The 26,903-nt window shown below is 41.2% G+C and overlaps 1 protein-coding gene and 1 long non-coding RNA gene across 9 annotated transcripts in view; one reads left to right on the top strand and one right to left on the bottom strand.

The window, feature by feature from the left end:
• Positions 1 to 10,137: 10,137 nt before the first annotated feature.
• Positions 10,138 to 26,903, top strand: part of LOC138757040 (uncharacterized) — a 31,493-nt gene continuing 14,727 nt past the window's right edge. Inside the window, exons 1-2 of the long non-coding RNA XR_011353292.1 lie at positions 10,138 to 10,203; positions 13,863 to 13,957. This is a non-coding gene — a long non-coding RNA (uncharacterized lncRNA). The remainder of the gene's footprint in view (positions 10,204 to 13,862; positions 13,958 to 26,903) is intronic.
• st3gal5 (ST3 beta-galactoside alpha-2,3-sialyltransferase 5) overlaps positions 16,814 to 26,903 on the bottom strand; it is a 127,744-nt gene continuing 117,654 nt past the window's right edge. For 6 of the 8 annotated variants that reach the window (XM_069923663.1, XM_069923665.1, XM_069923668.1 and 3 more), the window contains one exon: positions 16,814 to 19,238. In XM_069923663.1, the coding sequence (XP_069779764.1) occupies positions 18,984 to 19,238 (255 nt within the window). In that variant the 3' untranslated portion in view covers positions 16,814 to 18,983. Of the gene's footprint in view, positions 19,239 to 21,753; positions 21,827 to 26,903 lie in introns of all 8 variants that reach the window. The other 2 variants (XR_011353288.1, XM_069923664.1) reach the window with 2 other exon arrangements.

The raw sequence follows: 26,903 nt of genomic DNA, 5'->3' as shown, positions 1-26,903 counted from the left end.
AGAACCCCACAGTGACAAGATGACCTTTTTAGTAGATTCTGGGGCAGCCCGGTCTAGTATTTTACAACCACCTGAGTAACAGTGATGTTTTCGGGAGTAGGAGGAAGAGATTTTACAGTCCCTGTATTAAGGGATGTAAGAATACAAATGGGAGAGAAGATAGTAATGGAGGACATTCTACTGGTTCCCCAAGCTGGAGTTTGTTTGTTAGGACGAAATTTACAGGACCAATTGGCTATCGGCACCAGACCACAGGAATCAGGTATCGGGGTTCAATTGTATGTATTAACCGAGGAGGATCAGGAACTAATAAATCCTGGAGTATGGACAAAAAGGGGCAATAGAGGAGTGTTAGATATTCCTCCCTTGCAAGTTACTTTAAAAGATCCTGATCAAGTAATTAGACGAAAGCAGTATCCAATTCTGATGGCTGGCCGAAAGGGGCTAAAGCCAGTAATTGACCAGTTGGTGAAAGATGGTATAGTCGAACCTTGTATGTCACCTTTTAATACCCCTAACCCTGAGGCGAACGACCAGTACATATCCAAATATTTAAAGGGACTTTCTGCCTCTCTATACGAATTAAAACGGAAGGGTTTATTAGCTCATAACCCATCCCTGGAGCATCCTATTCATTTTATTAAATCTTCTTTCTTTGGCTTGGCTTCGCGGACGAAGATTTATGGAGGGGATAAATGTCCACGTCAGTTGCAGGCTCTTTGTGGCTGACAAGTCCGATGCGGGACAGGCAGACATGGTTGCAGCAGTTGCAGGGGAAAATTGGTTGGTTGGGGTTGGGTGTTGGGTTTTTCCTCCTTTGCCTTTTGTCAGTGAGGTGGGCTCTGCAGTCTTCTTCAAAGGAGGTTGCGGCCCGCCAAACTGTGAGGCGCCAAGATGCACGGTTTGAGGCGATATCAGCCCACTGGTGGTGGTTAATGTGGCAGGCACCAAGAGATTTCTTTAGGCAGTCCTTGTACCTTTTCTTTGGTGCACCTCTGTCACGGTGGCCAGTGGAGAGCTCGCCATATAACACGATCTTGGGAAGGCGATGGTCCTCCATTCTGGAGACGTGACCCACCCAGCGCAGCTGAATCTTCAGCAGCGTGGAATCGATGCTGTCGACCTCTGCCATCTCGAGTACTTCGACGTTTGAGATGAAAGCGCTCCAATGAATGTTGAGGATGGAGCGGAGACAACGCTGGTGGAAGCGTTCTAGGAGCCGTAGGTGATGCCAGTAGAGGATCCATGATTCGGAGCCGAACAGGAGCGTGGGTATGACAACGGCTCTGTATACGCTTATCTTTGTGAGGTTTTTCAGTTGGTTGTTTTTCCAGACTCTTTTGTGTAGTCTTCCAAAGGCGCTATTTGCCTTGGCGAGTCTGTTGTCTATCTCGTTGTCGATCCTTGCATCTGATGAAATGGTGCAGCCGAGATAGGTAAACTGGTTGACCGTTTTGAGTTTTGTGTGCCCGATGGAGATGTGGGGGGGCTGGTAGTCATGGTGGGGAGCTGGCTGATGGAGGACCTCAGTTTTCTTCAGGCTGACTTCCAGGCAAAACATTTTGGCAATTTCCGCAAAACAGGACGTCAAGCGCTGAAGAGCTGGCTCTGAATGGGCAACTAAAGCAGCATCGTCTGCAAAGAGTAGTTCACGGACAAGTTTCTCTTGTGTCTTGGTGTGGGCTTGCAGGCGCCTCAGATTGAAGAGACTGCCATCCGTTCGGTACCGGATGTAAACAGCGTCTTCATTGTTGAGGTCTTTCATGGCTTGGTTCAGCATCATGCTGAAGAAGATTGAAAAGAGGGTTGGTGCGAGAACACAGCCTTGCTTGACGCCATTGTTAATGGAGAAGGGTTCAGAGAGCTCATTGCTGTATCTGACCCGACCTTGTTGGTTTTCGTGCAGTTGGATAATCATGTTGAGGAACTTTGGGGGACATCCGATGCGCTCTAGTATTTGCCAAAGCCCTTTCCTGCTCACGGTATCGAAGGCTTTGGTGAGGTCAACAAAGGTGATGTAGAGTTCTTTGTTTTGTTCCCTGCACTTTTCTTGGAGCTGTCTGAGGGCAAAGACCATGTCAGTAGTTCCTCTGTTTGCGCGAAAGCCGCACTGTGATTCTGGGAGAATATTCTCGGCGACACTAGGTATTATTCTATTTAGGAGAATCCTAGCGAAGATTTTGCCTGCAATGGAGAGCAGCGTGATTCCCCTGTAGTTTGAGCAATCTGATTTCTCGCCTTTGTTTTTATACAGGGTGATGATGGTGGCATCACGAAGGTCCTGAGGCAGTTTTCCTTGGTCCCAACAAAGCTTGAAAAACTCATGCAGTTTGACATGCAGAGTTTTGCCGCCAGCCTTCCAGACCTCTGGGGGGGATTCCATCCATACCTGCTGCCCTTTGCCACTTTTCAGTTGTTCGATTGTCTTATATGTCTCATCCTGGGTGAGGACCTCATCCAGCTCTAGCCTTAGGGGCTGTTGAGGGAGCTGGAGCAGGGCGGAATCTTGGACTGAGCGGTTGGCACTGAAAAGAGATTGGAAGTGTTCTGATCATCGGTTGAGGATGGAGATCTTGTCGCTGAGGAGGACTTTGCCGTCTGAGCTGCGCAGCGGGCTTTGGACTTGGGGTGAGGGGCCGTACACAGCCTTTAGAGCCTCGTAGAAACCCCCGAAGTCGCCAATGTCCGCGCTGAGCTGGGTTTGCTTGGCGAGGCTAGTCCACCACTCATTTTGGATCTCCTGGAGTTTGCGCTGAAGATGGCTACATGCGCGACGGAAGGCTTGTTTCTTCTCTGGACAGGACGGCTTTGTAAGGTGAGCCTGGTGGGCAGCTCGCTTCTTTGCCAGCAGCTCCTGGATTTCCTGGCTGTTTTCGTCGAACCAGTCCCTGTTTTTCCTGGAGGAGAAGCCCAGTACCTCTTCAGTGGATTGCAGTATGGTAGTCTTCAACTGATCCCAGAGGGTTTCAGGGGACGGGTCCGTGAGGCGGATTGCATCGTCAAGCTTTGCTTTGAGGTTTGCCTGGAAGTTTCCTCTCGCTTCGTCTGACTGCAGGTTTCCAACATTGAACCTCTTTCTGGGGGGCTTTACTGTTCCTGGACTTTGGCTTGAAGTGAAGGTTGAGCTTGCAGCGAACCAGCCGGTGGTCAGTGTGGCATTGCGCGCTGGGCATGACCCTGGTGTGGAGCACATCTCGTTTGTCACTTTCTCGCACCAGAATGTAGTCCAGTGTTTGGATCGGGGATGCATCCAGGTAGTCTTAAGGCTGTCCCTCTGCTGAAAAAGGGTGTTTGTAATGACAAGCCGCTGTTCTGCGCAGAGCTCCAACAGGAGGCGCCCATTGTCGTTGCACTTGCCGACGCCATGCTTGCCCAGGATTCCTGGCCAGGCTTCTGAGTCTTTGCCGACGCGAGCGTTGAAGTTGCCAAGGATGACAACCTTGTCGGCTGTAGGGGTGCGTTGGATGAGGTTGCGCAGGTCAGTGTAGAACTTGTCCTTTTCTGCTGGTTCCGCCTGGAGGGTTGGAGCATAGACACTGATGAGGGTGATGCAACGCTTGTTTTGAAGGGGGAGTCGCATGGACATGATTCGGTCCGAGTGGCCTGTCGGAAGGTTTTCGAGTTTGGAGGCAATGAAGTTCTTGACCATGAAGCCTACACCAGATAGGCGTCGTTCATCCGAAGGCTTGCCAGACCAGTAGAGTGTGTAGCCCGCGCCGCGTTCTTGGAGGCTGCCTACATCTGCCAGGCGGACTTCACTGAGAGCGGCTATGTCGATGTCAAGTCTGAGGAGTTCATGTGCAATGAGGGCAGACCGACGTTCAGGTCGGTGGCTGTCAGCCTTGTCTACCATGGTTCTGATGTTCCAGCATGCTAGCTTGAGTTTGTGAGCATCTTTTGAGGGGAAGGACGTGGAGGGGGAGGACGTGGAGGGGGAGGACGTGGAGGGGGAGGACGTGGACCTGTCCTCGGGCCTGCGCAAAGGAGCTTTTAGGTGGAGTGATTGGGTATATGTAAAAGCATGGCAAGATCGCCAACTAAAACCTGCTGGGACGGCCCTTATTGTATACTTTTGATTACAGACACTGCAGTGCGAAATAAAGAAAATGGGTGGACTCACATAAAACGAATTAAACAAGCTGCTGATCCACGGACTAAAGACATTGATAATCTACCCTCCACCTGGCGTGCAGTCCTTCATCCTTCTGATCTGAAAGTTACACTTCGCCGGGAAAAAGTGCTGTAATGTTGCTTTTACCATTTGCTGTTTTGTTTACTTGTTGGTTCTCAATTTTTGGGAAATCACCAAATTGCTCACAATGTATTAAGTCCTCCTGGAATAGGGGCAGCAGAGGTGACAATTATTTACCTTTAGAATGCAGACAGGGTGCAGGTATAGAATATAGTCATAGTGGGGTACCTTATTTAGTATGGGTTAATATAGGATCCCAACATGGACCAAGGGAACAGAACGGCCCTAGGGGAGTAGACTTGGTTTGTATTCCAGCCTCTACAGATATTAAAAAGAGGAGTTTTAAAGAGATAGCACAAAGAAGATGGTGGGACAATGACAGACAGAATGTTAGTCAGGATTGTACATGTAGCAGAGATAGAGTGAATACATATGCTAATGTTCACAGACAGGCTGCAACTCACAGGTTAAGTGACAAGAAACACCTCTCTCCAACTTGGTCTCCTGTAAATCATCCTTTGGGTCACACAGACATTCGGAATGTTAAGAACCACCACTGTAAGGGGAGTTCCAGTTGTAAACGACATAAGCTGCTCCAGAACACCACAGGTGCTTGGCATTTTAATCGTTTAATCAGACTCCAGCCTTGGAGATCATCACCGAACAGACAGTGATGGCCCTGAATTTATAGGCTGAAGAAAGACGACAGATACGAGCCACAGTTCAACAAAACCCCCTGGCTCTCGATTACTCGTTGGCTATTGAAGGCAACGTTTGTGAAAGACTGGTTAATGACAATGCTCACAACGGTCAGGCGGTTAAAGACACTTCTTCAGGAGTTCGAAAATCTTCCCATGCCCAGGTACAGACTTGGCAACCTTGGTCCGGTGTGGGATGGACTCGACTTTTTATTGGTAACTGGAGTCTGATACCCACAGCCCTTATAGCAGCTGGACTCGCTATTCTGGCCATTATGGTGCTCCCCTGCCTAAAGACTTGTGTGCAGTATTTAATTCAACGGGCCCTTCGTCAGAACACTATAACCCAAAGGATGTATGTCTCCCAAATTCTGTCTGATGATGCTGAGACTGCAGTTCGTTTACTGACCCACTGGGTAAAAGACCAAGTTTACAAGTAATACATTCCAGTTGAGAATTCACGAAGCGTAGCTAAAAGAAAAGTGAGGATTGTGAGAGATGAGTAAAACTAATATGAAAATATGAAAGATGAAGAAAACTAGTATGGATATATGTGTAATTAATAAATCCAGTATGAATAGGATAAGGATAGATGATAGAATGTAGGAAGTAAAGTTAGTCTGAATAAGATAAAGGTCTTCTAGCCTTAGACAGAATCAGCAAGTTCCGTATTTGTAATTAGTAAGCCTTAGACAGAATTAGCAAGTTGTGCATATAAGAAGTTAGTAAGCCCTGAGAGTCGGGAAGGTGTGAATAAGGACAATGACATGATGGGACACCGACATGGTCCTCCAAGTTCACAGAAGCAGCACGTCGGCAGACAGGATTGCCTAATGCCAAATTCATCCAGGAGGCAGAAGAATGTAAGGGGGAGGGTACTTCTATACTGAAATAAACTGTATAAAGTTGGGTGAGCCCCAGTGTATGTGTGTATTCCCAGGGTAAGGGGAAGCACCCAACTTTGCATTGTTGTATAATAAATGTTCTTTGTTCTCAATTTTTGTCTCGAGCAAATTCTGTGAAGGTACTTCTGTTTCTCATAGTTTCATCCTCAACAAATAAAAAGAGCATTCTGGGCCACATTTTTGTAGATGAAAAAAAGAGTTTGTCTAAAATGTTAGCCTGGTTGGGAGGGGGGGGGGGGGGCGTGCCACGTGATGACATTGGATTAGACTTGCAATCCCTTCTCTCTCTGAAAAAGTTTAAAAGGTTGAAATAAAGGAAAAACTGTCAAAAGACCGAGTAAACACTGCAAGATGTCACCAAAGAAAGATAAAACTGCTGTTACTTTGTAAGAAATTGAACAAGAAAAAGAGAGATAACGAAGTGAGGCCTACCTTGAAGAAGGATCCTGGAGCTGTCCAGTGGTAGGAGCCTGTGGAGACAAGTCTGGAGCTGGGGAGACCTTGGACATCGCTGTGCAGGGTCTCCCCTGACAAATGGCCACCTGCCATGGGAGAAATGACTCTGCACATGGATGAGGAGTCGCACAAGTGCAGGACACAAAAAAAAGGAGACAATTTTGAAAAAAATCCCAATAAGCTTCCAGCTCCAGTGATCAGGATGAAGACCAAGAAAAACAAGAATTATACCTAGAACAAAGAGTTTCAGTTTAAAATAAAAATCAGAAAAAATGAGAGAGACATACATCTACAGCTGAAATGAAGAGTGGAAGTTATAAAGTGTAATGAGAGAATAGTTGAAAATAAGAACTTTACAAAGAAGGTGGAAAAAATGATGCTGCGAGTGGATACAAAATTTGAAGTTGTGGAAGAAAAAATTAAAGGGAAATAATTTGAAATTCAAAATGTTAAAGAACAGATGAAAAAAATTCAAGCTGAAGCAGCTGCAAGAAAAGATCAGCTAACTAAAAAATAGACATTTCAGAAAATTTCAGTAGAAGAAATAATATAAAATTTGTTAGGATTAAATAAGCCGATGAAGGTCAAGCTATGAAAAGGTTTTTGCAACATTGTATTCTGCAATCTTTGGTCGGGGGGGGGGTAACCAAATTTCAAGTTGACATTGAAATTGAAAGAGATCAGAGCATTACAACCAAAACCACAGCCAGATCAAAAGCCACTTTCGATACTGGTCGTTACTTCATTATGAAGTGAGAGAAAAAATTCTGGAATTGGCGGCAAAACAAGTGAAAGAAAGACAATCATCATTAATTTATAATGGAAATAATATCCTCTTTTTCCCTGAAATAAATTTTGATTTATTGAATGTAGAGTGCGTCGAAAGAATCAAAGGCTTGTTGATCCAAACCAAAGCTTTTATTAATTAGAAGACTGTAGCACATCACATGCAGGTCGACCAGTCCAGAATGACCTGGTCTGGCTAGGAGCAATCCTTTAAGACATTCCAGTAGGCGTGGCTATGCTCTCAGCCAATCACCCTACACTACCATCTGTACCTCTGTACGTATACACATTGGTGATAGAATCTGTACTATCACATTCACCCCTTCTTTGAGAACTGACCCCAGGGTGGATGGAGGGCTGTAAAAAAAAAGAAAAAAGGGCCCGGTGGAGGTTAGGGGGCCTGACCATCCAGAGTGACCACCAGGATTGGGATTGCTGGAGTCGTGTCACTGGCAAGCTTGTCGGTGAACCCACTGCTTCGCTCAATTCCCCAACGGCATTGTTGACAGTCTGGCCTGAGCTGGTGGGGTGGTGCTGGTCCCTCTGTTTGAGAACATGACCTGGGGGGAATAAGGATTTGGGGGTGGTTGGGTTGGAAGCACTGCTGGGCCTGATCCGGCTTGGGCTAGGTCCCAGGGGTCGTTCTTTGAGTACCGGACGTGGCATCGCAGGAGAACCGGCCTGGGGACTGTGAGCCACAGCGGTGTGGTTGTTCCTGATTCGGATTTACTCGGGAAAGAGAACATCCTTTCATGGGGGGTGGCACTGGTCATGGTGCATAGGAGGGAGCAGATGGAGTGTAGGGCACTAGTGAGCATATCCTGCCAGGGAGAGCTGGAAGGACCCTTTGGACTGGAGGGCAAGTGTAACCGCTTTCCAGACGGTGGCATTCTCTCTTTCGACCTGCCCATTACCACGTGGGTTATAGCTGGTGGTCCTGCTTGAAGCAATACCACGCTCCAGAAGGTACTACCGCAGCTCCATGGTCATAAACGAGGACCCCCTGTCACTGTGGATGTAACTCGGGTACTCGAAGATGGCAAAGATGCTGTGCAGGGCCTCTATGACTGAGGAGGTAGTCATGCCCGAGCAGGGCACAGCGAACGGGAAGCGGGAGTACTTGTCGATGGCCGTAAGGATGCAGGTATTACGGTTGGTCGACGGTAGGGGGCCCTTGAAGTCCACGCTGAGACTCTCAAAGGGGCGGGTGGGTGTTCTCCGGACAGAAGAAGTTGGGCTTGCACTCAGCGCACACTGGGCAGGCTCGGGTCATAGAGCAAATCTCCTCGACCGTGTAGGGCAGGTTGCGAGCTTTGACAAAGTGCGCGAACCTAGTGACCCCTGGATGACAGAGCTCCACGTGGACTCTGCAGCCTGTCCAGTTGAGTGTTGCAGCAAGTCCCCCTGGAGAGAGAATCTGGCAGGTAATTGAGTTTTCCAGGCCGATACAGTATGTCATAATTAAAGGTGGAGAGTTCGATTCTCCACCAGGTGATTTTGTTATTCTTGATCTTACCTTGCGGGGTATTGCTAAACATGAAGGAGACGCGCGTTGGTCAGTCAGCAGTGTAAAGCACCTGCCAGCGCCTCCAACGACGTACTGCTTCGACTATGGCCTACGCCTCCTTCTCAACAGAGGAGTGTCGGCTCTCAGGACCCTGGAGGTTTCTGGAGAGGAAAGCTACTGGTGGGCTGGCCTGGTTCAAAGTGGCTGCAAGGGCAAAGTTGGATGCATCGTTCTCGACTTGGAATGGGATGGCGTGCAGAGTTGCAGTGGCAATGTTCGATTTGATGCGGTTGAAGGCTGCTCCGGCTTCGGTTGACAGGGGGAAGGAGGTGGTCTTGATGAGTGGCCATGCCTTGTCGGCATAGTGTGGAACCCATTGGGCATAGTAGGAGAAAAAGCCCAGGCAGTGTCTGAATCCCTGGGTGTGGGGGGAGGGGGGCAAGTCCATGAGGGGACACATGCGGTCAGGGTCTGGCATGACCACCCCATTCTCCACCACACAACCCAGAATTGCGAGCCGAGTGGTCCAGAAGACACACTTATCGAAATTGTAGGACAAGTTCAGCTGAATTGCAGTCTGAAAAAATTTCTCAAGGTTGGCATCATGATCATGTCATGGCTGCAGATGGTGACATTGTCCAGATACGGGAAAGTAGCAGACAGCCCGTTCTGGTCCACAATCCGGTCCATTTCCCGCTGGAAGACTGGAACGCCATTCGTGACCCCAAAGGGTACCCTGAGGAATTGATACAGCCACCCATTTGCTTCTAAGGCTGTGAAAGGTCGGTCTTCTCGGATTCACCACATCCATGATCCATGGAAGGGGGTACGCATCCAGATGCGTGAAGCGGTTGATTGTCTGGGTGTAGTCAACCACCATCCGTGGCTACTCCCCATTTTTAACAACCACCACCTGGGCCCTCCAGGGACTTGAGCTAGGTTCGATAATGCCCTCGTCCAGCCGTCTGCGCACTAACTATATTGCTGGCTTTTGGTGGCCATAGGCTTCCAGCCAGGGGTGCGGTTTGCGAAGAGCGGTGGCGGAGCAACTCGGAGGGTGGAGAGGCTACAGGTGAGGCCCCGGGGCGTGGGGTGGGTGGCTCGGGCTGCCGCTGGCAGGAGGGTTACAAACAGAGAGTGGAACGTGAGGCCCCCCAAAGTGCAGGGAAACAGTTCGGAACTGGCACTGAAAATCCAGTCCCAGCAATACAGGGGTGCACAGTTGGGGAAGGACTAATAGTTTGAAGTCTGTGAACGTGATGCCCTGGACTTTCAGGGTCACCACACAATACCCCTTTACCCCAGTCGAGTGCGATCTGGTCGCCAATGAAATCCTCTGGGCAGTGGGGAGAATCACCAGTCTGCAACGGTGGGCCAGGTCTGGGCGGATAAAGCTGTAATTTGACCCCCGAGTCAAATAAGCAATTGGTACGGTGTCCATGCACTTTAATCAGTTCCATTGGTTTTGTGAGGGGATGGGGGCAGTCCTGGTCTAGGGTTACTGATGCAGTGACTTGTAATGGAGACAGTGGAGTCCTATGTGATGACGTCATGCAACGTGTTCATGATGACATCACAGAAACAGTCAGGCTGGAGCAGTCAGTGTCAAGGAGTTGGTGCAGCTGCCTGCAGCTTGGTGGGGGTGTCAGCCAGCCAACGGTAAATGCTGGGGGTTGCTGCTTGCTGTCGGTGGTGGGACGGGCAGTCGGCGGCGGGTACCGGGTCGGTAGCGTCAGTCATGGTGGGGGGGGTACCTGGTCGTCTGCCTCGGTGGTGGCGGGTCCCCAGTCGACAGGTGTGGTGTGTCCTTGGTTGGTGGGTCCCTGGTCGGCAGCGGCGGTGGCCATTGAAGTTAGGGCTGTGACCTGGTCGGACGTTGCTTCATGAGGGAGAGTGAAGCAGGTCAACATAATTGCGGCGAGGGTGGGTTGTACCTTTCACGCTCGACATCTGCTCCATGACGTCTGGTGCTGCCATGCAGTGAAGCCCTCGCTCTCATTGGACATGGACGAGAACTCTGAGGAAGAAATGTTTGAATGGGAGGGTGGCGGTTGGACTTTACTCAAGGCACTGTGTTTGACGGTGGCCATTTTGGAGCGACAGACTACAGCAAAATGGCCACTTTAAGGCACTTCTGATACCTGGCTTTTCTCGCCGGGCACTGGGACCTGCTGTACTTGTCCCTCCCGCAGAAATAACATTTCAGGGTCACATTGGGCACAGGACATCGGTGTGCCGGGGGGTAATAGGGTTGAGGGAGGGCATCCTACTCACATCAGAGCGTGGGGCCCAGCCCTGAGAGTACACGTCCATACTTAAGACTGCATCCTCCATTGTCTCTGTGATCTGTATCACATCCTCTAGGTTTTTCTCCCCCCGTGCTCTAGCAGGCACTGCCTCACCTCATTCGATCAGAGCCCAGCCACGTAAGCATCCCGAATGAGATCGTCTGTGGTCTCCACAGAAGTTTTGTCTGTGCAGGCACAGTCCCTGCCCATTGCCCTTAGTGCTTGAAATATAAGCTCTACAGGACTCACCGGGCTGTTGCCTCCTTGTTGCAAGTTTGTACCGAGCGTAGACCCTGTTCTCCGGTCGCTTGTAGAGCCCTTTCAGCACCTTCGTGGCTGCAGCATAAGTGGTCACATTTTGGATGCTCTGGTAGACTCTCAGGGATAAAAGTGGTAGTCAATGGCTGTCCTCTATCATGGCAGGGTCAGAGAGTTCTAAGTATGTTTAGAAGCACCTCACCAAATGCATAACTGTGGGTCGACGTCGAGGAGTTCCAGCCGTAGCATAAGCTCCATCCCTTTAAAACTTTCTAGTTATTAAAATTGTAGAGCTCGTCGAAAGAATCAAAGGCTTGTTGATCCAAACCAAGGCTTTTATTAACCAGAAGACTGGAGCATATCACATGCAGGTCGACCAGTCCAGAATGACCTGGTCTGGCTAGGAGCAATCCTTTAAGACCTGCCAGTAGGTGTGGCTACACTCTCAGCCAATCAGTCATCCTACACTACATGTACTATCACATTGAAAAAAAGAATTCAATGCCATTAAAAATTTGTTATGGAAGAAGGGTTATGCTTTTAAGGTATCTATCTGACAGTATTGAAAGTTTTTGTTCCAGAGGGAAAAATAATTTTTTATGGAACCCAATGAGGCAAAGGTATTTGCAGATTCATTGCCTTAGAAAGAGAAAGAAGAGGGGAGTGATGGTTGAAGTGAGAAATGATGGAGAAGGATTACAGCTGGCATAGAGAAGGAAAGAGTTAATGATCAAGAAAAAAGCTTTTTTTTGAGAGAGAATTTTAGGGAGGAAAGTTCTTAACCTGAAAGATCTATAAATAAGTAAAAATTTGTAATTGGCAGAAATTTTATAGACCTAATTCAACAAGAGACGGTACAGTATTTCAAGAGAGCAAGTTGGGGAGTATAGGCCTTGCTTCTAGAGTCATGACTGCTGGTGTGGTTTCGACCACAACTCCTATAGATCAGGTTTTTAAGGACATATTATTAACAACGTTAACCTGGGACGGGGGGGGGGGGGGGGGGGTCTTTTTTTCATTTTTAATTCACCTAAATATAATAAATATATTATGAAATGTGTTTTAAATGTGTGAAGGATAGGAGTGGAAGGATAGTTAGTAGATTTTGAAAAATCTGATGACTGAAAATTTGAATTTTATTAGTATTAACATTAATAGGATGCAAAATCAAATAAAGCAGAAGAAATAATTAGTATATATGAAAATGACTAAAATAGGTATTTGTGGCGGCCCGCAATTGCGGAGATTGGGCCAGCACATCACGCAGCAGCAGACACTGCAGCAACTCCCAGGATAATGAACTGGTGGGGGTAGAAGCTGAGGCAGCATCAAACCAACAGCCCTAAAATGGCATTGGTCAAGCTGCCCAGCTAACTGAGCAGAAACAGGCTGGGGAAGAAGGGCATTCATATGCATGGATGTTCCCACCTACCATTTTTATTCATCTGATGACTCAGTCAATTAGCAAAAACGGCGGGAACTTGAACAGTATAAAAGCAGCCTTTCCAGTCCTAATAAAGGAGTGAACTTAACCTGCCACACTGTGTATGTGTGTTGGCTACATATTGCTGCTTTTTTTTTTACAAGAAACACATTTGACAGAAAAAGATTAAAAATTAAAAAGAAATTAGGTAGGAACTGTAATAGCATCATCATTTAATTCAAAAACCAGAGGCACAATAATATTGATAAATAAAAACTTACCTGTGAAAATACTAGATACAATTGTAGATGTAACAGGAAGATATGTTATGGTAAATTTACAAATTTATTCAGAACAATGGACCTTAATGAATGTATACGCACCTAATGTAGATGATGTTAAATTTATACAAGATATTTTACTGCAATTATCAAATGCCAAGGGAAAATTTACAATAGGGGTAGATTTTAATCTTACTTTAGGCCCCAAATTGGATAGGTCAGGAGATAAAATAATGAAAAAAGTAGCTAAAATAGCAATAGATTTAATGAAAGATATGGGTTTAATAGATATTTGGAGAATAATTCACCCCAAGTGAAAGTTTATTCTTTTTACTCTTTTTGATACAAAACATATTCACAAATAGACATGTTTTTAATTTATACACAATTTTAATAGAGTACAAAAGCTTGAGTATCAAGCATGTGTTCTATTGGATCATTCACCTTTAATTTTGTTGGAAGAATAAAAGTTATAGATGGAGGTTAAATACATTATTGAAGAAAAATGAATTTTGTGATTTCATGAGACAGCAGTACATTTTTTCTTGAAACTAATGATTCAGTAATGAGCAAGTTTACAATATGGAATTCTATGAATGCATATTTAAGATAAGTTATACTTCAAAAGTAAAGAATATATGAAAGAGGTGAATCAGTTAGAAAAAGAAATAACGAAATTGAAGAAACACAAGTGCAAAAAAGAATATTTTTAGAATCAAAAAAATTAAGATTTAATACAATACAAACATAGAATAGAGAGGGATATAATGAAATTACAACAAAAATATGATGAATTATGTGAAAGGGGTTAAAGTATTAGCATGACAATTAAAGACAGAACAAATTTCTAAATATCTGCTACTAAGAAATCTACTGGTCAGGTTACTTTTAAAACGCAGGAGATAAATGATAATTTTAAGGAATTTTATGCTAAACTTTATCATTCAGACTCTTTGAAAGATAAGAGTATTTGAAACAACTTAAATTACTTGTGTTAAGATGAAAAGTTAAGATCGTCTAATATTTTTTTCTCAAATAGAAGTTTATGAGACCCTGATGTCATTACAGAATAATAAAGCACCAGTTGAAGATGGTTTTCCACCAGAATTTGCTGAAGGAGTCATTAATATCTGTATTAATGGGAGTATCAGACCAAATAAGAGGTACATGATTTACCAGAATCTTTTAAAACAGTGTTAATAAGTAATTCCGAAGAAAGGAAACGATTTACAACCTTCTTCATATAGACCTCTATCATTATCGAATACAGATTAAAAAATTGTATCAAAATTATTAGCTAATCAGTTAGTTGAATATTTGTCAAAATAAATATGGATCAAACTGGTTTTATTAAAATCTAAGAGCAGTAGATAACAGTGAAATTTTCAAGTTTGATAAATATAGCACACAATAGATTCCAGTAGTGCTAAATGCAGAGAAAGCATTTGATTGATTGGAATGGGATTTTTTGTTTAAAACACAATGCTTTTGGGATTCCAAATACTTTTATAAATGAGATAAAAGTGTTGTATGATCAGCCAAAAACATAAGTGATTACAAATACACAAATAGCAAAACCTTTTTTTGTTAGGTCTTCTAGACAAGGTTGCCCATTGTCACCCTTTTTATTTGTATTAGTAATAGAGCCATTAGCAGAAATAATTAGAATTGATAAAGAAATTAAAGGATTTGAAAGGTAATAAAGAACATAGAATTAGTTTGTTTGTAGACAATGTTATTGTACATTTAACAAGATCAGAAATATCATTAAATAAGCTGAATATGAGATTAAAAGAATATGGATTAGTATCAGGCTATAAAGTTAATGTTGATAAAAGTGAGGTGATGCTTATGGTGGATATGGATTATTCAGAATGTAAAAGATTGACAAAACTTTTAAGTGGCAAAATGATGCAATTAATAGAAATATGAATAATTTGTTTAAGTTAAATTATTTACCACTATAGAAAAAGATAGATTTGGGATGGAAAGATTTACCAATAATGTTATTAGGACAGGTGAACTGTATTAAGATGAATATTTTTTCAAGAATACAGTATTTGTTTCAATCATTATCCATTCATATACAAGAATTATTTTTTTGAGATTTGAATAAAATTATACAAGAATTTATTTGGAAAGGTAAAATGTGAAGAGTTGGTCTTGAAAAATTATCGTGGAAATTTGATCAGGGTGGACTAAGATTACTTAATTTAAAAAATTATTATAAAGCAGCTCAATTGAGATTTTTGTCCCCCTCTTATCAAGTAGGTGATCGGCTTGGGTTCAGACTGAAATGAATAACATTGGAGAAATGATCCAGAACAAATTTTGTACAAATGGAATGAACTGTTTAAAGGAAATATGGATATACTGTTACTATTTAGATGCTACTAAATAAAGGCACACACACACACAAAGGTAGTCAACTCAAGACTGGTTTATTGCAGACAGACAAACCTTTTATTCCCTGCCTGTTAATGAGCTTGTTAGTGAACAGCTGCTGGTCCTGTGGACCAGCAGGTTAAAGCTATGAGTTATTAGTGCCCTGCAACTTTAGGCAGGGGCTTCATCTGATCTATTCGCTGTACTTTGGGGCCCAGCACTGCTAGCCCGCGATGTGTTAGGTTAAGTGTGTGAACTGATGGTGGCGGTTCTCGATACCACACTGCGCCCACTACAATACCAATTTTAAAACATATACTAAAAATATAGAATGGAATTCATATGGAGAGAGGCATCAAGGGCTATCAACTACCTAAAATGTTGTTAAAACAAAATCAACCTATTCCTTCTACTTTGAAGAAGTCTTTATTTAATAGTTGGTTCAGTAAAGGTTTACTGAGGATAAAAGATTGTTTTTTAGGATCATTCTTTTTAACTTTTGAGCAATTAAAACATAAATATACAAAATAATACAATTTTTGCACATCAACTAAAATTGTATCTTAAAAAAAAATCAGGAACAGACTTGAGATTCCCAGGACAAAGTCAATTGAAGGTAGTAAGAATAACAGATATACTTATGGTTAAGAAATGTATTATTAATACATATATAAAATTACAAGGAAAAAAGATTTATATAAATCAAAATTACGATGGAAGAGAGATCTAAATATACAAATTCAAGAGGAAATAGGGTCAAAATTGTGTTGTGTTACAAATACAATTATTGCTAGAAATAAAATTGTTCAATATATTTTCTTCATCAATTATATTATACTTCAGATAAATGGACAATTCTAATTATTTAGATAAGTGTTATCGAGGTACCAAGGAAATAAGATTTTTTTGTTACATTCGGTATGGTCCTATGAAAAAGTGGAAAGGTTTTGGAACGATTAGGGAAAATTATGAAAACAAAAATAAAAAAAAAATCCAAGAATATTTTTACTTGGGAATATATATTAAAAAGGTATAAAACAAATTGGATAAATATCAAGAAAAAAAATTAAATATAGGAATAGCAACTGCAAAGAAATGTATAGCGGTAACATGGAAAATGTGATATTATTGGGCAGATGGCATATTGAAATGCAAAATTGTATACCTTTAGAAAAAAATTAGTCTATATAAAAATGTTTAACTCTTTCTTAATTTGGAAACCGGATTTTATGAATAGAATTCCATCCACCTTCTCCATTTCACTCACCCCTCTCAATTAGAAGCTATAAAAATAATCAATGAATAGTATATATCCTAATAATATTATACATGTAGAAGTAGTTGTTTCTTTTCATTTTTTTCTTCTTTCTTTTGGGGGAGGGAGGTTGGGGAGAATTATTTTAAAAAATTCTGTATCATTGTGTATGATTTATGATAATTGCTATATTACTGAATTATTTTTTTGTATTAATACAAATGATAACACTTTCCAAAAAAAGTTAGCCCAAAGCATATATTTTCTTATCTAGAAATATAAAGATTCCCAGAATGGAATATTTACTTATTTTGTGATCTATGATACAATAAACAGTGAAATTGTAATATGACGTTGACCAGGCAATTCAAACAAAAAGTCCATTTAGAATTTATTTATTAAATAAAAGGCTTTAAGCTAAATAATCAAGAACACTGTGCAATGATTTTCAGCCTAGTTATCACAGCCTAGTTATCACAAAAGCATGCTAAGTAAGACTACACATTTCAAGTTACAAATGAGTATTGAACAATCAGTAACAGTTTTCACCATCGGTTCATGCACGGAATAGGGAAGTGCAAAAATGGACAACTGTGAGATAGGCTTCTCAAAGGTGAAACAGTGAAATGTACAAGAGTTATTTCATATATGAAACAGTGGAATACCAGGAAAAACTGTATTGGCTTCTAAGTTGTATAGATTAAATATTTTCAGGCTTTGCCTTTATGATTTTTTTCTTGAAATACATTGCTCATCCAGTGGAAGAGCCCTTCTTCATTCTGCACAATTTACAATGGCCTATTATTGACTGATTACAAAATAATTTGGTACAAATTTCATCTTCCATTAAATGGAATTTCCACATGTATTGATTACAGTTCCAATAATAGCATCTACACTAAAGCAGAAATTTGAAGATTAAATTAACAGTTTATTATTATACACACATTGCAAACTATTTCCCTCATTTGTTTAAAGAGACAAAGGAAAATATGAGGGTGACTTTTGTAAATTTCATAGAAGAGGAATGTTAAGTGAAAATATTCTTTCATTGTCACACAGAACTCACATGGCCAAATTTCTCATATGAACAGAAATTTCATTATCGCCTCTAAATAATTTACAAAAGTATAAAAGAGGATTTTATCATTGCCAAGTCAATAAATAATGCCCAAAATATTATCCTCCAACAGGTTGAATATAATATGCATTTTTCATCCAGTCAGAAGTATAAATGAATTTTTTTTCAAGAAAACTTGTGCATTTAACATTGTGTGGTGTAAAATAAATAACACTGAGAAGTATTTGTTCTTGCAGTAATACATCTGCATAAAATAAATTAAAAACCATGTGGCTAACTAAGATTTAATTGCCCAAGATTTCTTCATGAAGCAGAAATTATGAAAATTTAAATCCTCCTTTATTGTCTACATATATACTATACAACGACATTCACTAAATTTCTTTGGAAATCTTTAAACCTTTCACCAGTAACTTGGTTAGGCTTGCAAAATTGAATGTAATAGTGGTACCAGGCAATTGATAACTTGCCTGAAGTCTGCTTTACATTTACTGTTCCATACACAAACTCAAACAAGATGCAAAACAAACAGCTGATTTGCTATCAACTGTTTTCCACTATAATAAAAACCATTCTCACTCCACAATATTTCACATAAATTACAGGAGATAAAATTAACATTGGCACGCATGAACTCAACATACAAGATGCATGAAATACATTTAATTTTAATGTGCCTACATCACCAGAGAGTTAAAATGTTACTGTAAGTTTGGGAATTGAAAAGAATGTCAATTAACTGGACGTGTTTTTGTAAAAAAGACAACACCTGTTGATGATGTAAATGCTAAGATTACACCATCAAAAAATGGGCATTTGACATTCCAAAACTGAATTTAAATTGCCATGTACCCTGTAGAAGTACTGAGATGCCTTTCTCTCAATCTAATGTTAATTCTTAAAAACCTTGTTTGCAAAGATTTCAAATTTCATTATTACCATTTAAATACCATATGTAAATTCAGGTACCGTCTTAATTGATATGAAGTTGGCCTTAATGTCCATAACCAGACACACCACATTGCAATCTCATTTCATAACATGAATGTGATGACAATTTTATCTGATTCTACTTTTAAAACCTTTCAGCGAGCAGCTTCCATAACCTTGGTGACTTCAATTCAGTTCAATATGCAAATTCAGTCAGCAAGTCAAAAATTTTGTTCAAAGTTACATTTTCTTCATTTGATGAATGATGAAAAAGTATTCTGTGAAAATGCTCGTTAAGAACGTTCAAGACTGCAATATTTTTCTTAATGGCAACACTGAAATGGTCAAAACTAACAGTCTTCAAATGAAGTATTTACCTGGAAGGGCATTTTTTATCATTAATTTTAAATTATAGACATGCAGCTCAGTAACAGGCCATTTTGGATCACAAGTCAGTTCTGCCAAATTTACACCCAAATTAACCTTCAGCCCCAACACCTTTATTAAGATATGTAAACTTTCAGAAAGTTGCACTTTTTTAAATGCAAAATTTGCAGTGAATCCCTCCACTGAGATCTGTCACAATCCCTTCTTTAGTTAACTTTTCCAGGAAACTCCTCTCTTTTTCTATGTTGTGCATAGTTTGAGCTTTCATAGCTTTCATAGGGACATTTTCATAATAGTGTAAAGGTGTCTGGGGTTGACTCAGATTGTATCCAAATCCAGCCAAACTGACTTCATCACATAAATGTGTGGCCAGAACAACAGCGCTGACTCCCAATGTAGGAATATTCTAAAAAACACAAACACAGACAATTTTCATGTTAGTAATTTAACACATTTTTGTTCATGGTGTTAACATTCAGATATTGATAAAAATCTGAAATTGTTACAAATACAAACAACTGGGAAAGATCAGCTAGTATATTAAATTTAATAGCATTTATGAAACTATGTATCAATGCCTTCCTAATGTATATTCCTACATCTTATGGTCTTCAGATATACAATTCTGGACAGGAAAAAAAAATCAACATGAAAAGGTCAATAGCTAAATAAAAATGCACTTTAAAACTACTTAACATATGGAGTAAACAGAAATCGTGCACAAAATTCTTTTCACATTCTGTTCATTAAAGAGAAAGTTGCTTGCCAGGAACCACAGTGCAGTGATTAAATTAGTGGACCAGTAAGCTGAAATCTTGCCTACCAATTAAAAGCAAATATACTTTGGCTGCAAGACTTCAATATGCTGGCAAGACTGGGAAAATCAGCATCATGCTTCCTGCCTTGGTTCTTGACCTGCAGAGGATTTTGGATAGGGAGTGGTAAGACCCAAATGACGTGCTCCATGGGGGTACCAACAGCATAGGTAGAATAAGGAAAGACGTTCTCCTGAGGTAATTTGAGCAGTAAAGAACTAAACTAAAGTGGAACAAAAAAAGTTGGGTTTGAATTTGTATTTGGGAAAAAGACAACTGTTCTAATTGGATGGGTTCTATCTGCTAGGTCTTGGGTATGCAATTCCAGGCAAATTGCATACTCAAGGCTGTGAATAGGGCTTAAAACTCAATAATAGGGGATGGGTTCAACAGATTTGAAAAAATATAGATAAAACTCAAAGGAAGGAGAATGCAGGAGAGGTTACTGAAGGCTACAGAATAAATTAGGACAGAAAATTCAGAAAGGGGTGAGAATTTAACTTTAGGCAGCATGGAGACAAATATGAAAGAGTGGTGCATACAGGACTGAAAGCACTGCATTTAAAGTACATGCACTGTACAGAACAATTGATGAGCTTAAAGTGCAATTAGAAATTAGCAAGTTGGATGTTGTTGGCATAACAGAGTTGTGGCTGAAGGTGGATCACAGCTGGGAGCTCAACATCCAAGGATACATATCGTATCAAAAAGACAAGCAGGTCAACAATCTATCAGTAGGAAGCTAGCATCTTTTAATCTTCAGAGAAGATTACAAAGGATATGCCAATGTCACAGTGGAAACCAAATAATCAAAATGCATAATACAGATTGAGATCAACTCGGAAAGTGTTCAAGTCTTCTAAATGGCAGCTAAAGTGTCTGGAGAAGATGCAAACAAAAATGGAGAGAGGAATGACTAATTATTTTGGCATTTAAATTGAGTCTTGAAACCCTCAAAAATCACTCAAAAACGGGAGGGAGGGGTCGACATATGCCAGATATACTTTTGAGACCTTAATTTCAACTAAACAAATGCTAAACGTAGATTCAGCATACAAGACCACCCAGAAGCTTCTCCCCACCGCCGGGCACCGCCATAACCCACCCAGACATTCTATAATTATAGAGGCAGAGGCAAGTTTTTTTTAAATACTTTTTTCTTTGACTTGCTTAATGTACAGCTTTGTTACTTGGTGATTGGGGTGTTGTACCAATTGGGTTGTTGCTGGAAGGCCCAGACACCAGTCTCTGGCACATTCCTTGCAGAAAACTGGGGGGTAGTCTTGTATGCCCAACATATGATAAATCCATGAAATTGAGGCTGAAAATGGGACCCAACTTATCTGCTGGTCGACTTATATACCAAAATATACGGTTAAATAAAAGAATTTTGAAACTGAGAGACAGAGCATAGCAGATACTGAAATTATCAAACAAAACCAAATCATGCAGGAAGCATTCATCCAACCAGGAAACACATGCTGAAAGAGAACCAGAGCCGATAGCCTAGATCAATGATCCCCAACCATGAAAGTTCATTAACCCGTGTCACCTCAAGATCAACATTGTCTGGAACATTCCACAAACCTCTGCAGCACCATACCTCAGTTTTACATTTTTAAATTAACCTACACCCCCGATACGTTTTGAACAGTGGGAGGAAACCGGAGCCCCTAGGGAAAATCCATGCAGACACGGAGAGAATTTACAAACTCCTTACAGACAGCACAGGATTTGAGCCCTGGTCCTGATCGCTGGAGCTAACCGCTACGCTAATGTGCCACCCTTGAGAAAGTTGAAAATGTTGATTAACTGCTCAATTTAACATTAGGCTTTAGGATCCTCAAAGAAAGATTAAATATTGTCTCTTGAATTTAGACAGAACTTTATTGGAAAAGTATACCAAAGATAAGGTCAGGAATGGGATGGGGAATTAAACTGACAGCCACTAGGAAACTCAGGATCACCTTGGGGATTGAATGGGAGGTGTTCTGCAAAGCAACCGCCCAATTTGCAATGTAGTGAATACCAGAATGTAAGAGAATACCAGAATATAAGTAGCAAATGTAGGACACTAAACTGGAATAAATACAAGTGAATTCTTACATTATCTGGAAGAATTGCTTTGGACTGTGTTTTTGTGGGAAGGAATATGGATTGGTTACATTTCCTGTAGGTGCTGTAAGAATTGAAAGAGTAAATGTTAGAAATGGGAGAGTGAATTTGGGTGCCACAAAATTGGTTTCTTTTTGAATTTCAACAAAATATAACAGCAGCATTTCATGAATGCTGATGGAAATTATGGAAGTAAATGGTAGCACTGCTGTAACAACTGGTGCATACCTAGGAGAGTAGGGAGTGGAGACAGCAGTCCTTCAAGGGATCCTATTGCTCAATCATTATTACAAATGCCTCATCCAGGTTTTAAACTGCCTTTAGTATGGTGGGGTTTTTTTTAAAAAACATTAGTGAACCCATGGATGTCCATGCCCAAGATGATAGCATCCTCACTTGGCAGCAGAACACAAGGGGTCAGGAAAATAGAGAAGTCAAGAAAAGAAAGCAGTCAGAAATGGATAACATGAAAGCAAGAGTGGGCGAGAATTCACAGCAGACACACAAGTTTAGATTTAGATTTCAAAAATACAGACTTTAAAATACTGGGAAAAGAGGCAAGGGAGAGGACCTGGGTTGTGGTTGAAACAAGGACCATTCCACAAAACCCATAGAGATATGTGCGTTGGTTCCCTTAACTATCGTCTACTGAAAGCAAGCAGTTAAAGGAGAAACAAAGCAAGAATAAGTTCAGCCAGGTAGAGCAAAATTGAACATATAACATTGCAGCATAGGCCCTTCAGCCCACAACATAGTGCTGCCCCATGCAAACCTATTCGACAACAATCTAATCCTTGCCTAGTCACACCTATAAACTTTTATTTTTCTTAAATCTATGTGCTGACCCAAGGGTCTTTTAAATGTCCCTATTGCATTCCAAGAATTCACCACACTGTGTAAAAAAAAAAAAATTACCTCTGACATCTCCATTAAACTTTCCTCCACTCACCTTTAACAGTTATCCTCTTGTATGTGATATTGTCATTCTCGGAAAAAAAGTACTAACTGTCCACCTATCTATGCCCCTAATCTTGCGTACGTCTACTAAATCATCAGTCATCTTTCATCCTTCGCTGCTTCAAAAGAGAAAAGTCCTAGCTCCATCAACATTGCTTCATAAGACAACACCCTGGTTAATCTCTGCACCCACTCTAAATGTTCTGTATTTTTCTTGTAATGAGGCAACCAGAACTTAATGCAATACTCCAAGAGTTTCATAGAGCTGCAACATTACTTCAAGACTCTCAAACTCAATTCTCCAAATAAAGGCAGACACACCATATGCTTTCTTAACCACCTGATCAACTTGTGCTGCAACCTGGAAGGATCTATAGTCCTGGATCCGAAGATCACTCTATTCCTCTACCCTTAAAAAGCCTGCCACTTGTCACCTACTGTCACCAAGTTCAACCTTCAGATGGAATTAGATTGGTTGGGCCTTGGTTCAAGGAACAAGCTAAGGATTTCAAATCCATCTTGATGCAGCATGGAGATTGGATATCCATAGTGAAAATAAGCAAGGAAAATGAATACTGAGAAAGCTTCAAGGAGGGCATCATTGGCATGTGTTTCTTTAAATTTTCTAAAGTGAAGCATTCTGGACCCAGTCATACAACATGATTTCCTTGCTCTAGAACTCTACTCCTTCATTTATTAAGTCCAGAGTCCCAGACATTTTTTTTCAAACCAGTTCCTCAATCTGCCTTTCCATTTTTCTGTAAATTGTACATATATATTCTCAAATGTCACCATTCTTTCACAAGTGGGCTCATAATTGCAAAGCATCAAATTTCATCAACCCACTCCCAACAGCCTGACTATAATCTTCCAGGTTTTACTATCCTTCCTACATTTCACAATACTTTTAAGGTTTACGTCAACTGCAACTTTAGAAATTGTACTTTGTTTATCAAGTCATCATTATAATTTTAAAAATGATGTTAATACTGATCCTAGAACTTCACTGTACCTTTCCCTCCAGTCCTAAATCAGTCAATTTACTACCCTTTTGTTCAGTTTCCCTTCATTTCAGGACTCCAACCTTGATAATAAACCTCTTTTGTGACATATTTTCCGTAAATGTTCTGTGACCCCCCACCCCTGTTCTGTTTTCTGATTTCACACAAAAGTTGCAAGTTGAGAAAATCTTTATTTTATTGCCCCCTTTCCCCCCACCACACAAGGTATGTAAGAGAAATTTTTATTCAGTTTCTGAAACTTTCGGTTGGTGATTTGTGAATTTTGCAAGGACAAATTTCCGTTATTCTCTATACATGAACCTTATTTCCCTCAATAACACTGGTATTTTACCAAAAAGTATGTTAGTTAGACAAGGTTTGTCTTTAACAAATCTATACTGGGATTCTCTAATCAACTCACACTTAACCAATTAACTCAAATTCTTTCATGATTGTTTCTTCAACTTGCCCCACCAACAAATTTAATCTGACTGCTTGCTGTGTGCTACTGGGCTTAATTACCACACTTTTCTGGAACAAGAGTATAATATTTGCAAGTTTTCAGTCCTCAGGCACCATCTCTGAATGTTGGGAACATTATGTCAGGGCCCCTTCAATATCCTTAAAACCATAAGGCATTGGAGCAGAAATAGGCTATTAAGGCCACCGAGTCTGCCCCGCCATTTAATCATGAGCTGATCCATTTTCCCACTCAGCCCCACTGCCCTGCCTTCTCCCCATAACTTTTGATGCTCTGGCTAATCAAGAAATCCTCACTTGGCATTCAGCATTTGCCATGAATCTCAGCTCTGTGCTTGAGCTACAAAAAACTTAAGTCTGGTTTGCCATCCCTTCAGTGTAAATTAAATTTTGTTTTCTAGGACAAATCGCTAAATTAATTTGGATGCCCTTGGATGCTGGACACAATTTAGAAGGGAAGGTTGAAAAATTAAACACTGAAGAAATAAACGATGACAGGAACAGGGCCTTTGGCCCACAATATCTGTGCTGACCATGATGCCAAATTAATCCTACCTGTCTGTATGTAATTCATATCCCTCAGTTACCTGCATTTTCAAGCCTGCCTAAACACATCTTAATTAAGTATCATTATACATCTGCTTCCACCACCTTCCTGGCAGTGCATTCCAGACACCTACCATTCTATGTAAAAGAAAACCTTCCTTGAAATTTCCCATCAACTTCTTCCATTTTATCTTAATGCTATTCCTTCTAGTATTTAACGCCTTCACCCTGGGGAAGATGAAGGGAAACTGAACAAAAGGGTAGTAAATTGACTGATTTAGGACTGGAGGGAAAGGTACAGTGAAGTTCTAGGATCAGTATTAACATCATTTTTAAAATTATAATGATGACTTGATAAACAAAGTACAATTTCTAAAGTTGCAGTTGACGTAAACCTTAAAAGTATTGTGAAATGTAGGAAGGATAGTAAAACCTGGAAGACTATTCACCCCTTCTGTGCCTCTCATAATTGTATATAAATCCTTGTATCTCATACTCTCTAATTCTGAAGATTCTCTTCTGCACCCTCACCAAAGCCTCTGTAATGTGGTGACCCAAATTGCATATAATATGCTAAATGAGGCCTAACCAAAGTTTTATACAACTCCAATAGAACTTCCAGACTTTTATTCTCCATGGCTTTATAGATGAAGCATGCCATGCTAAGTGCTGCCACTTTCAGGGAGCTATGGGCTATTCAAGATCCCTGTGGTCATCAGGACTCCTAGGTTCTATTATGTACTCTGTACTTGGACTAACCTACACAGTTATACCTTATGGCAATTTTCTTCACTATCCACAACTCCACTAATTTTTATTTTGGCTGCACATCTTCATTTTTGCACACATCACTGGTATAGGACACAAACAACAGAGGTTGGAGCAATGATCCCTGCAGAATATTACTGGTCATAGACCTCTAGTCAGAGAAACACCCCACCACCAATTATCCTGTCTGCTACGGCAAAGGCAATTTTGTTTACAATCCTTAATTTTATAGATCAGCCCTCCCACCGTGAAGCACCTTGTCAAAAGTGGACAATTATTATCTGCTAGTCATCCTTAACAAGCCTTTGCTTTTCCATGTGATTGTCTTCTAAATCAGCCGAAAAATCAAAACCATGGACCATAAAAGCAAACAAGGACTGGATGGAAAAGTGGCCATTTTTTTTGCTAATAATACAGTAAAAACACACATCACATATTCTGCTTTTCCACATTAATACCTGAATCCATTTATTTAAAATATTCACAAAAGGAGGATGTTTAGGGACTACATCCACAGGGTTCTGGATAGGTTTGTTCCAAAGAGACCAGAAAAGGATGTCAAAGGAACCATGGCTGAAAAGGAAGAAGGAAACATACAAAAGGTTTGAAAAAAAAAATCAGGCAGGGCCCAGAATTATATGGTGACCAGGTTGGAACTTAGAGTTAGAAGAGGTCTCGGCGTATGATGAAGGATAACACTAAGGTGTTCGAAACATACATGCAAAACAGAAAGCCGACAAGAGTGACGGTAAGACCGCTCAAGGATAAAAAGGGAACACGCCTGGAGGTGGGGAGGTCCATAATGAATACCTTGCTTCATTGTTCACCATGGACCTTAACAAATGCGAGGTCAGAGTAGAGCCAGCTAACGTGAGCGCAAGAAAGAGGTAGGGTTGGAACTTCTGAAAAACATTTGGATAGGCAAATCCCAAGGACCAGATGCACCCCAGGTTACTATGGAAAGTGAGGTAAGAGATTGCTGGGGTATTGACAATGATCTTTGATTCCTCCCTGGCCACAGCAATGGTACTGGAAGTTTGGAGGATGGCAGGTGCAGTTCCACTTTTAAATTTAGACATAAAGCACTTTAACAGACCCTTCCAACCCACAAGCCCATGCCACCCAAATAAATCAATTAACCTACAGTCCTTGCATGTTCTTTCTGAAGGTTGGGTAGCCACCCAGAAGAAATCAGAGAGACAAGTGGACAATATACAAAAGGGCAGTGGCAATCATCAAAGACCCACACCACCCAGCACATGCTCTGTTCTCGTTGCTGCCATCAGGAAAGAGGTATAGGTGTCACAAGTCTCACACACATGGTTCAGGAACAGCTGCTACCCCTCTACTATCAGAATCCTCAACAACAAACTCAATCAGGGACTTTTA

This window comes from Narcine bancroftii, chromosome 3 (assembly GCF_036971445.1).
Source record: "Narcine bancroftii isolate sNarBan1 chromosome 3, sNarBan1.hap1, whole genome shotgun sequence".
In the NCBI taxonomy this organism is placed as follows: Eukaryota; Metazoa; Chordata; class Chondrichthyes; order Torpediniformes; family Narcinidae; genus Narcine; species Narcine bancroftii.
Note: the sequence above shows the minus strand (reverse complement) of the source record. Positions and strands in the feature narration are given on the sequence as shown.